This window comes from Rattus rattus, chromosome 6 (genome assembly GCF_011064425.1).
Source record: "Rattus rattus isolate New Zealand chromosome 6, Rrattus_CSIRO_v1, whole genome shotgun sequence".
NCBI classification, from domain to species: domain Eukaryota; kingdom Metazoa; phylum Chordata; class Mammalia; order Rodentia; family Muridae; genus Rattus; species Rattus rattus.
The window spans coordinates 54,076,958-54,089,921 of record NC_046159.1 but is presented as its reverse complement, the minus strand read 5'-3'; the positions used below and the strand labels follow the sequence as shown (position 1 = coordinate 54,089,921).

Sequence of the window (12,964 nt, the reverse complement as noted above, 5' to 3'; positions counted from 1 at the left end):
CGCCAATACTCTTAACGGAGAAAAAGTCTCTTCAACAGATGGTACAGGGACAGCTGTTGACCCACACGTGTGAAGTCAGACTCCCATCTCATATCTGCACCGCCTGCCTAAAACCAGCATCTCCAACTATTTTTAACTCTAAAAACAAAAAGGGCATTCGTGCTATTGGATTTGCCAATGGTCTGTTCACTATGATACCATAAGCAAAGACAACAAACGAACAGATAGATTCCACTGTGCCTGAATGAAAAACATCTGTCCATCAAAGGACATCAGCAGCAGAGTTAAAAAAAAAAATGAAGCAGCAAATGAGAGAGAAGGAAGTATTTGTAAATGATGTATCTGATTTTTAAGGATCGGTACCCAGGACATGTACAGAACTCAAATAACGTCAGCAGTCTCCTGACCTCTGAACTAGACTGGATGGGACTAGGAAAAGGAATGGTACTGGGTAGATCATGTGAGAAGTGGGGAAAGGGGTACGCTTTAAAGTGGTTGACAGGTTTGTTTGATTCCCTTTCATTTGGACAGAGTTCTATGTAGCTCAGGCTGCCCCTATGCTGTCTATGTCATCAGGGTCGACTGAACTTCTGACCCTCCTGCCTCCATCTCCTGGTTACTGAAATGATAGGATATGCCAGCCTTCCTAGTGTATGTGCCATGTCTGGTGCAAGGGGTGCACCGAGGACTTGGTCCATGCTACAAGAACACTCTGCCTACAGAGCCTCAGCCCAGATCAGATGGGGCACATTCTAATCTTTTTAAATGGACGAGAAGTTTGACTAGCCTTTTCTCCAAAGAAGATATTCAAATGGTGACAAATGCATGACGGATTGACCAACATCTTTTTCTATTAGGGAAATGTGAGCAGAAGCCATAGCGAGACAGCACTTTACACTCAGGAGGAGGGCTACGATTTCAAAGAGAAAATAGCAACTGTTGACAATGATAAGAAAGAAATTGTTTAGTGCTTATATAGTGCTGGGAGGGCTGGAAAATGGTGCAGCCTCCTGGGAGAGCCACTTGGAAGTTAAAACCTAAGCACAGAATTACTATAGGATCCAGCAATTATATCCCTGGGGAACAGATTCCAAATAACTGTCATTGGGCAGTGAAATAAATACTTGTTCATTTATGTCAGCAAAATTCATAGTTGTCAAAGTGTGGGGAGAACCGAATCTCTATTTTAGATACTCATCCACACAATGGGATAGGATTCAGAAGTTGACAGGAAGCAGCATCGGACACGTTGCTATGCAGATGAGTGTGAGAAGCTTTGTGTAGTGTGAATGAAGCCTGTTATATACAGACGCCCATGCTTATGAAAAGTCCAGCTTATGCAAATCCACAGACCCCGAATGCAAATTGGGGCGTTGCCAGAGGCTATCGCAGAGTGGGGTGGGAAATAATTGCTAAGTGCGTATAGGGCTTCTTTTGGGGTGCTGGAAATAGTTTGCAAGTAGATCAAGGTCAAAACCATGAACACACTGAATAACACCAATTTCTTTAAGATAGTCAACTTCATGTCCTGTGTGTTTCTATCCAATCAAAAATACAGGCAGAATATAATTGTAATACATTCCAAAAAAAATTTTTTTTTAAATGCTGTGCTCAGTCAGCAACGTGTTTGATTTTTTTTCTCGTTGCTAACACATATTTTGGAAATTTTTTCTTACGAGTATTTTTGACTCTTTAATAACATCTTAAAAATAAGTGTTTGCCTAAGTTGCACGATCAGTTAGAGAAAGGCCAGGTCCCTTGTGAGAGAGATGGGGGAAAGGATGGATGAGAAACTGGCCTGTCAGTTGTAGTAGATATGACAGTCCCTTCTTGACAGTGAGCCCAAGGTATGTTAGCACTCTCTCATTAGTCAGGAAGTGCTATAGATATTTGGACCAATAAGAAGCACTGTTTGAGAGGATGAAAGGGCTCCTTTTCTTTGTTTAGAAATGATTTGCCACTGGACTGGGGTGTCCTCTGTAGCAGAAGATTCTAGCAGAAAGGTGACAGTATGGGGGTCTGAAAATGGTTCAGGTGCTTGCTTCTAAGTTGAGTCATTAGGACCTACATGATGGAGGGAGGAACCAGCTCTGTAAGCTGTCCTCGAGCCTCCAAATGTACAGGACAGATCTCTCTCTCTCTCTCTCTCTCTCTCTCTCTCTCTCTCTCTCTCCCTCTCCCTCTCTCTCCCTCTCCCTCTCCCTCCCCCCCCCTCTCCCACACACACACACACACACACACACACTAAGTTTTAAAAAATGTAGCAAGACAAATTTCAAAAACACTGTCAGTAAGGCTGAGGAAGCCGGAAGCACGGTTGTAAAGCTGCCTATGTATTGCATGCACGTTTGAAAATGGAGACAGAGGCTAAGGAGCAGGAGTAGCTGTGGCTGGCCAGGGCGGAGGGAGTCATTCTTCAACAGATTGCATAAGTGACAGCAGACAGCTGCTCCACTTCTACTGGGGACTTGGAGTGCTGCTTAAATAGTACACAGCACTCTCTTGCTTCTATATTAGGAAAGACTAGATTCCAAGAGCAAACTGGGCCCGGGGGACGTGCACTCTCTCCTTTTGAAATGGTAGACATGGAACCCATTACACACTAGAAGACTGGGAAAAGATTCCCAACCCGATGGTTATGATGCCGGACCCCTTTGATCTGACTACATTTGAAGACTCTCACTTATTTACGAGAGAGGTGAGTTTTGGATTCCTCTCACTGGCAGCCAAAAGATCCCTTCCAAAGCCCAGCCCAGACCCCTCTGGTCCAAATCAGCTGGCTGGCAGGATCACATACCCACAGAGGTTCACTCCAGGGAAGATCACATCTGCCAGATGCCATGTCTGTTGTGAATTTGTTTAAATACTTGTGTGCAGTTTAGAACAGGGTGAAAACCTGCACGTGGAGTTGTAACTGGAGTAATCAGTTCCAGCAGGGCAAGGTAACCCTGGAAGGGCTGCAGGACAGCAGGCTGCTGAGTGCCATGTGCTGGACCTGGAGCCACTGAAGTATGGCGCAGGCCAAGTCACACAGTGCAAGGCCGTAAAACCTCACCACTGGAATGCCCCTCTCCAGATAAGGGGGGAAAGAATGCAGTTAAGAATCTTATCATTCAAAATACCTGTCCCCAGGGACCCGCCTGCCAGGCTGCGCACTCTGGCTGCTGACACATCTGCATGGGCTCCGGCTTGGCCTCGGGGTCACACATTCTATCGCTTAATCGATCTTCACCAAACTGACACCAGACCTGGCGGTGCTTATGTCCTTTTCCACAGGTGACCAAGCACTGGAATGAGAAGCAGAGGCCATCAGGGTTGCTTCTGATCAATGTGCTGGGGCCCGTGGGGGCTGTTCTCTGATGAGAGCAGGTGGCCTCTTCCCACACCAGCCCCTCCCCACTGCTGGCAGCAATGAGCAAACACATCCAGCGAGCTTCACTTCCTTTCATCCCGTTCTCTTTCTTCTTTCTCCTTTCCCTCTTTCTTTTATCCTGGCACGGCCTCCTGAGGCCCAGGCTGGCCTCCAATTCACCATGTAGCTGAGGGTCACTGGGCATTCTGATCCTCTCGTCTCTACTGCCCAACTCCTGCCATTGTAGGCTTGCCCACTAAGTCTGGGCTATATGCTGTTGGGGATCCAACCTAGGGCTTTGTGCATGTGAGGTAAGTGCTTTCTCCAACTGAGCTACATCCTCAGCACCTCCTTCTGGCTTCTTACTCGATTTCAGGATGGAATTCTCATGCGTACTTATCATTATGTTTCACTCATATTTGTGCACCCCTCATTCCTTCTACTCTTTCCCCCACCTTCTTCTTCCCTTTTTCCTGAATCATTTTCTCTTATTCCCTTCATATTTGAGGTCTTATGGCCAGATTTGAACACAGAAAAGCAGAGTACCATGCTCTAAGGAACAATCAGTAGTCAGGATTTTCCAATCACAGTGTCTCTGTGCCTCAATATTTACATCTATAAAATGGGGATAACAATAATTTTGACCTAGAGAAACTAAAGTGTCTAGCACATACATTATGTATATATGACATTCTAAAAAATGTTAAATATAATCATTATTATTATTTGGGCTCACTTTGGAAACATTTTAAAAATGCCTAAAGAACACAAAAGACAAAGTAAAATAATCAAATGTCTCTTTACTCTTCCCTTTCCAGTCTTTTTATCCAAGGGTACTGAGTGTTAACTAAGTGTTGGGACAATTGAGCTGTATGCTCAGTATTTATTTAAATACCTGGTTAGTCAGGGCTTGCTATAAAGTTTTTCTCTTTTATTTTTTATTTTTAAGACAAGGGTCTCATGTATCTCCGGCCGAGCCTTAAATTCACTACACTACACACAGCCGAGGGTGCTCCTGAATTCCTGATCTCCCAAGAGTAGGAATAGAGACATGCGCCACCACTTCTGGCTTCTCGAATAACCGGACATTAAAATATTCACTATCTGCGTAAAATGGGAAACCGCTATCTTCAATAATGTTTTTTAAAAATAAAGGATTTAGTGTTTAACCTACTGGGAAAGCACCAAGTTTGTTGATCACGTGTCCACAAATCAGACACAGGATGCATGTTGCTACTTGACCATTCCAGCCCCATTACGGGTATTCTGTTCAGATTTGACACCTGAAATAAACAGTTAACATTGCACTCACACGCAGGGGGATAAGGGTGTGTGTGTAAGGAGCTATGGTTGTAGCAACTTTGCTTCCCCACATTTCTGGCTTGTCCAGTTAATAAGGGACGTCTCTTCTTCAACTACTTGCATTCCCTGAAGGAGGTGACGTGAGGATCCCTCTTGCTGAGGATCTCACTGGGTTATAACAATGTTGAGTTAATTAGTTAGTACATTAATAGTGAAGATGAAACTGTATCCAAAGATCCATAGACAGGGCACAAATGGGATCGCCTTGGGCATCATAAAGCAAGAGATGAGAAGTCATCATTCTGGAACACTCAGACTGGGCTTCCCCCTAACCAAGTGCTCCCATGTGACTGGACGTGTAAGCCAACGGTCTAATCTCTTATTTCAAAGACAAGGAAGACATGGAAATCTTCTTTGTTGGATTCATGTCCAAACTATTTTAACCTCACTCTTAATTAAGCTTCAGTTTCCAGCCAATGATTTGTAGTTCAAAGTAGGGGAAGGGGAGAGCCACTGGGTCAGAGTCAGCAGCAGAAGCTACTGAGCTATGAGATCCAGCCAGAGCCCTAGTGACTCTGAGGTCCCAGGCAGACTAAAGGATTTCAATCATAACGTGAATGGAGGATCAGAGTCATTGTTTCCTTAGGGTTGGGGTGTGGGAGGGAAGAACGATACAGCAGTCTACACCTCCACCAGAGGCTGGGGAATCCAGAAGCATCTGAGCTGAGCTAGAAACCAGAGCTCCCCTTTCTCACCTCTGACCACTCTCCTGTTTTCCAATGAGGACAGGAGAACTCATTGCATCTCTGTACGATGACTTTCTCCTGCTGTGCGCATTTGCTGTCATCCAGGACGTCATTGCGGGTGTTGACGCAAATTGCTCTTCTTCTCTGGGTGCCACCATCACAGCTTTTAGAACACTATGATCATTTAAAAAAGTAAAAGAAAATAGGGCATTTCTGAGTTCCTTATTAAGAATGCTTAAAATCACGGCCATGCTGTTTCTTTCAACCCTTAAGAAATAAATGCCCCACCATAGCCAACTCTAGTTTTTATTTATGAGCATTTTTTTCAATGCTAATTATTAGGTTTATACTGAAGTCAATATTATCTCACTGGCAAATTGAGACTAAAGATTGGATCTAAAACAAAAAGATGGTTGGCTGATTAGTTGTACCGTTAACAGTCTTCTGCATGTTATACTCAAATCAGACATTACAAATTAACGTTGGGAGTTGTCCTTGCAGGGTTTGACTTAGCTAGGCATTGTAAGTCAATTGCAGATCTCTTTTCCATGCGATTTAAATGGGTTTCTTAACACCATCCCAGAAGGAGACATGGGCAGCTAGCTCAGCAGACTTGGTGTCTGAGACTCAGGTGAGAACCAACTTACTTCTGTCCAGGCAGAATAGCGCCACCCGCCTGTGCTGCACTCTCCTGAGCATTTCTCCTGGTTGCTTGGTCTGGGTTGACTGCCACAGAAACTGTCATCCACCTTCTCCGTCTTCCCGTCCACCCTGCTGTATTTGGCACAGTGGATGTCTAAAGTACGGTAACCCAGACCACACTGGGCACTGCATTCGCTCTTGCTGGCGATGTGCCACCTAAATGTAAATAATGGTGGAAAACCAACATTTGTGTTAAATGCGACTGTCACATCCAACTCGTAGGACAGCTGAGTTCTTTCTTTCTTAATTCAAATACTGCGAAAGCTCAAAGTCACAGCCCATTACAAGCCAACTTCAAGCCAGTGTGTCTATGTATTTTTCATGGGCTGCCAATGTATATGGAAGTCACACAACCATAGACAGAAATGCTACCTCTGTGAAGAGTCTCTCAGTACAGTTAGTCTGAAATTCAAGCAGCAGAAAGAAACAAAACAAAACAAACAAGCAAAAAACCCCAAAACAATGAAACCAACAAAACCGAGAACTCAGCAAAGCAGGGGCAGCAATTTTTATATGTGGCATTTCGCTTGACTCCTTACGCCTGCTCTTGGGAAACTCACCGGTGGAATGTTCCTTTTTTATTTGTCTGTGTTTGCAAGTGCTCAGGGACTATTCTGATAATAACACAGGGATGAGTAATATGGAGTAAAATTAAAATTTCAAGTGTACTTCTTACACACATTATTGTTGTTGTTATTATTTTGGAATAAAGATTAAATTTGGGGGGGTAGCCATCAGCTCAATGTTAGGATCAATAAGAGACCCTGTCTCAAAGGAATAAAGCAGGGAGTGATGGAACAGGACAGAGTGATGGAACAGAACACCTGACCTCTTCCAGGTTCTGGGAAGCAGGTGCACACACCCTTGCACATATGTGTATACACTACATAGACACACACAATGCTAGAAACTTCTTAAAGATGGCAGATTCTGTGTGTGTGTGTGTATGTGTTATTGTGTGTTTCAGTGTATATGTGACTGTGTGTCAGTGTGTGTGCTTGTGTTTATATGTGTAAACTTCTGTGTCCGTGTGTGTGTGTGCATGTGTGTAGATGTGCATGGGTACATGTGGAAGCTACTAAAGGTATTGTTTCTCTGGTGCCTTCTACCTTGTTGTTTTAATCACTGTTGTGTGTGTGTGTGTGTGTGTATGTGTTATTGTGTGTTTCAGTGTATATGTGACTGTGTGTCAGTGTGTGTGCTTGTGTTTATATGTGTAAACTTCTGTGTCCGTGTGTGTGTGTGCGTGCATGTGTGTAGATGTGCATGGGTACATGTGGAAGCTACTAAAGGTATTGTTTCTCCGGTGCCGTGTGTGTGTGTGTGTGTGTGTGTGTGTGTGTGTGTGTCTGTATCTGTGTCTGTGTCTGTGTCTGTGTCTGTGTGTATATACCAGGTGTGGAGCTCAGAGTACAGTTCTCACCTTCTATCACGTGGTTTCAGGGATTCAATTCAGGTCATGAACCCTCTGAACTATTTTCCTAGCCTTACCTTATTTTCTGAGACAGGCTCTGTCACAGAGACCTGGGAATCTCAGATTTTGCTAGGCCAGTTGGCCAAAAACCTTCTTCCACCTCATGGGTTCCACTATAACCCCATCTTTGAGGTTGCACAGCCACACCACTGCACTCGAAATTTTAAATGTGGGCTCTGGAGACTGAACTCAGGGCCCTGTGCTTGCAGAAGCAGTTTATAACTGCTGTCTCCCAAATACTCATTTTACACTTTTAAAATGAGATTTGAATCCACAAGACTTTGCCACCTTTATATCCCTGATATTCACAACAAAGCCTTCTGACACAGCAGGTACACAGAATATACTAATGATGACTCTTTTTTAAAATTTTTTTTATAATGCAACAGGAACAGAATCCAAAGTGCTTGAATTTAAAATATAAATAAAAAATGCTTAATTCAAAGTTTTAAGTCAGTGATCTTGAAATGTATTTGGAAATCTAGAAAAAGATAACTAATTTCCTTTTAACCTGCAGGGAATTTTATTTTCCACTGTTAAGTCTCTTCATCTCCTCAGTGATTGGGTAGTGCGGCACTCCTCAATGTTCTAACACTTCACTCATACACACCTGTCTAGGGGAGAGATTGGGAAAGTAGAGGAACTCAGGCCAACATGCTTATCAAGGAATTTCTAAGTAATGTCCAAAAGTAGGTCAGAGTTGACCATGGGCAAGGAAAGTGGGCTGTGATTTTCCATTACACTGAAGTAACGTCAGGGAGATTTTGTTCTAACACAGTAAATGAGGGCTTATAAACTCATGCTTTATCTCATCCTGTCACAGGCCAGTTGGGGCAAACTGTCACTTCCTACAGGAAGTAAGGAAAAAAATAGTGAACTCGTTCAACAGAGGCATCTGGAACTTTCATCTGCACTTTGTTGGCTACCTCCTCATGCCTGCATGGTCACTTCCCTGTGGGAAGGTTATTTACCATCTGGGGAAAGGAGGGAGATGTCCTGACAAGAAAGCACTTTGCAGTTCAGCTGCCAGAGTCACTTCCCTGTCACCCTTTAATGCCTAGAGGCCAAGCAGAGATCCCCAAGAAGAATCTATATAAACAATCAAATTCTAAATGATATCTAATTTGCTCTATATTCTTTCTAGATAGGTATCTTTTCTTCAGTGACGTGGTCCTGGTTCATTTTATGGGAAATAAATGCTATGATTATATTTAGCTATATATATTTCAGGAAAGTATTTTCTAGTCATGTGTATGTGTATCTTGGGAGGTAGGAGCTGGAGAGCTGTGGGCTTAAAGACAACTTGAGCTGCATAGAGAGTTCCTGCCTCGGAAATCCAAGGACTGGGGATGTACTTCAATGGTAGAGCTCTTGCCCAGTAGGCAAAAAGGGCTGTGTTCGGCTACCAACACTGAAAAAGTAAAATAAAATGCGGTCCAATTTGTTAATAAGTGAGAATTGAGAAAAATGTGTTACGAATGTGTAGGGGTAGATATGGGGGCTGGATTAAACGATTCTGAGAATTACTAGAAGAAATGGGTTGCTACACTGTAGATCTGTTTGTCAGCATCGCGAAGCTCCCCACGAGGAAGCCGATCTTTTGGAGGGCTTCTCAAACACACAGGCTGAGAGTTGCTTCCTCTGACTATCGATCCCATGAACATGAGTGGGAGAAACCACTTTGGAGTCTGACTAACTGGACTCTCTGTTCTCTCAGTTGTGCTCACAGCCGATTGGCCAGATTTCAGCAGGAGTTTTGATTAGACGGACTGTCAGATGGGTAAAAAGGGACAGCGCATCTTTCTGAGGGTTGGTTTGCATCTCCGCATATTTTAGCAGGGACTTTTAATTTTCCCAACGGTCAGTAAAAAGCCCGTAGTGAGAGATGCGTCTGAGCACTGACTGAAAGCTACAGTCTTTAGCTGACTTCTAGGCACCAGCATAAGCTTGCCCCTTTGTGTGGCTCTAAAAGCTAGCCCTCTGCTTTTGACTTCCTCCACACTCTGATCTGCTACCTCTGTGAGAAGACAGAAATGCAGTCCCCTCTTATCTGCAATCAGAACTGCCTTTGTCATTCAGCGCTGTGCTTCCGGCTCTTGTCCCTACTTGGCCTCTGCAGAGTTTAAAAAAAAAAAAAAGCTTTTAAAAGTTGACTCTAAAGGGGGAATTTAGAAAATAATAACACATTGACCTCGTTATTGATCAGAATAGAATATTCAGGCCGAAGCATCATTTGGCATTATGATGAGAATATCAAAAAAATCAGTATGTGCTATTATATAGGGAAGGAACGGAAGCTCTCATGCTTATTAGCAGAGAGAGCCTGAGTTGACCATTTGAGGGGGGGGATTAAGTGGGAGAAGGTGGAGAGTAGCATGTAACACCCGTGGAGGACACACAATAAATTAGCCATTATTACTATAAAATAATAATACATATATATAATTATAATATATTATCATTATTATTATTATTATTTTATGACTATTGCTATCCTTGGCATTTGAGTCTCCAAGCGGCTTCTATTTTTGCCTCCTTCTTTTAATTTTTCTGCAGTGCCGGGGAGCAGACCCCAGGCCTCGTCCATACTTGTCCATGCTGTATCATAGACCTTTGGTTTTTGAGAGACAAGGTCTTACAGTGTAGCTTAGGCTGGCTTCAAACTCTCAATCTTTCTGCCCCTATTTCCCTGCTTCCCTCACCAATGTTAGGCCACTGTGCCTAGTTTCAGCTCACTTTAAAAGTCAGCCAATGAGGAAGCAGCACCCTTGTGATAGTCCATGCAACCAAAGGTGACACTCTTCCGAGCGAGTCTGCCTTGTCCTACCCTGGCTTCTAAGATCTGTGTGAACATTATGCTTACCGGTGTCTACTGCAGGGTAAACCAGAACTATCACATCCTGAATTGTGACTCATCTTGAGATTGCCCAAAGAGAAAAGTACTTGGTTCTTAAAGTAACAATAAACATTAACTCCTCTTTGAAAAGGGTATTTACTGGATAAGCTGGGAATAGGATTATTGAATAGCATTTGTTTGGTTTCACACGTTTGGTTTCTTGAAATGCTTTGCACAGACTCATTTTCTTTGCCACCATTAGAGTAGGAGGGTTAATGTTCGAGGTAGCAGGCCTGCAGACACTGCATGTATCATTCAGGATGTGACTAGCCCCAGTCTGAGTCAGACAATGGCGTCCCAGACGAATGGATGGCGCAGGACAAACACTGGCAGAGGTTACTTCTTTGTATACGGGATGGCAGAATGAGGTGCGTAACTACCATTCTACAGCGTTAACAAAGTGAGAATGGAAGCAGCTTTCTTCCAGAGCTGAACTACACAGACTCCCCCATTGGATGGGCCACATTTAAGCCATGGCTGCTGTGCTAGCCAGTGTGAGCTGAAGCAATCTGTAGAGCAGCTGTCAGGTTTAATATTTCTATATGTAAAGTAATGATAAAAATCTATGCTGTGATGAATATCCTAGTAAGAGCACCAGTGGAAGGGGAAGCCCTGGGTCCTGCTAAGACTGAACCCCCAGTGAACTAGATTGTTGGGGGGAAGGCGGCAATGGGGGGAGGATGGGGAGGGGAACACCCATAAAGAAGGGGAGGGGGAGGGATTAGGGGGATGTTTGCCTGGAAAGCGGGAAAGGGAATAACACTCGAAATGTAAATAAGAAATACTCAAGTTAATTAAAAAAAAAAAAGGTAAAAAAAATTGAATTAATTTTAACAAATTAAATGAAAATATTTAAAGAAAAAAAATCTATGCTGCGGTTGTAGTGGTTTGAAAGGGAATGGCCCTTATAGTCTCATCTGTTTGAATGTCACGAGGGAGCAGCACTATTGTAGAAGGATTAGGAGGTGTGGCCTTGGTGGGACGAGTGTGGCGTTTTTTTGGAAGAAGTGTGTCACTGGGATGTTCAAATGTCATGCCAGCCCTCCCACCATACACATATACTTAAGGATCAGAATATGGCTCTCGGCTACTTCTCCAGCACCCTGCCTGCCTGCAGCCATGCTGCCTGCTGTGATGATAATGGACTGAACCTCTGAAACTGCAAGCAGCCCCAATGAAATGCTTTCTTCTCTAAGAGTTGTCTTGGTCATGGTGTCACTTCACAGCAATAGCACAGTGACTGAGACAGTAGCAATACCTGAAAAATTTATAGACTATTAATTGTAGTAATAGAATCATAAAGCACATCCTCTGACTGTGGCGCTATTACATAGAGCTGTAAAAAATAGTTCTCGGCTTAGTGAGACCCTATCTTAAAATGTAGAGAGAAAGCTGGGGTTAACTCAACGGCCTGAAATGTATAATTCTCTCGGTTCCATGTCTACTTCTGTGAAAACAATAGCAACAGCAAATGCAACGAACACAAACCCAGGTCTTAGGGGATGGCTTGCTCTACCATAATTACTTGGAGGATGGCGGAAGATGTAGCATGGCTAGACTTAAGGCACTATGAAAGCACAATCTTCCTCAGCTTGTTAACAATGCTTGTCAAGGAAGTTGTGCAAGAATTCAGTGACTCGTCATCTTAACTTCCCATCAAAGGGCTACTTAGTCCTAACTTATCTAGTTAGACTCAGCTGACTGAAGCAAATAGGTTTACATGAATGACAGACACTACCTAAAATAAAGCACTGCCTAATGTTTCCATTCCTTTCCTTTTTGTTTTGTTTTAACTTTTTAACATCGTGCTTTTACAGTGACTTCTGTCCATACTTTTTGACAAGCCACTGAGCAACCTAGTCAGTGACAATAGCCTCAGAAAAGGTGTGACAGGGTGGAAAGGGCCTGGTGTTGAAGTCAGAGCCTCAGGTCAGGACGGGAAGATCCATGATGTGCACATCACTACTGCTCCTCTGATTCCTAGAATGGAACACTAGTGATTGATCGTGACACTTCTTTTCTCAGACACGCAAAAGGGGCTTATAATCTGTACTCCTGCACCAGGTAGCTAACACTGTGAAGATCGGGCATGGTAAAGTGGAACTTCTTCACTCGGCTCCTAGTGAATGGAGAGACCTTAGCGCATTCCTGTACTAGTCTATGCCAATTATCTCCCAGAGCAGTTGCAGACTTGGCATGCAGATTGTACAAGACGGCCTCCTGCTGCTGAATATTTATACACAGTCACCCTCTCAGGCAATAGAAACACTTTAGAATTTCCCACCCCCTCAATATTTCTTCCATCAGATGCCACACCTTTCTTAAACACAGAATTGCGTGAATACCTACATAGCCATATTTGGATTTTCTTCTTATTCCCTCTATGCCTCTACAATAATGCATAGCATTCTCTCTCTCTCTCTCTCTCTCCCTCTCTCTCTCTCTCCCTCTCTCTCTCTCTCTCGCTCTTTCTGTGTGTGTGTGTGTGTGTG

The 12,964-nt window shown here is 43.5% G+C and overlaps 1 protein-coding gene across 1 annotated transcript in view; it reads right to left on the bottom strand.

Moving 5' to 3' along the window:
- The window catches only part of Adamts9 (ADAM metallopeptidase with thrombospondin type 1 motif 9), a 171,693-nt gene that overhangs the window by 94,003 nt on the left and 64,726 nt on the right, over positions 1–12,964 (bottom strand). The window contains exons 20-22 of the mRNA XM_032906059.1: positions 6,048–6,258; positions 5,410–5,574; positions 3,123–3,287 (exon numbers count right to left, since the gene is read on the bottom strand). Of these exons, the coding sequence (XP_032761950.1) occupies positions 3,123–3,287; positions 5,410–5,574; positions 6,048–6,258 (541 nt within the window). The remainder of the gene's footprint in view (positions 1–3,122; positions 3,288–5,409; positions 5,575–6,047; positions 6,259–12,964) is intronic.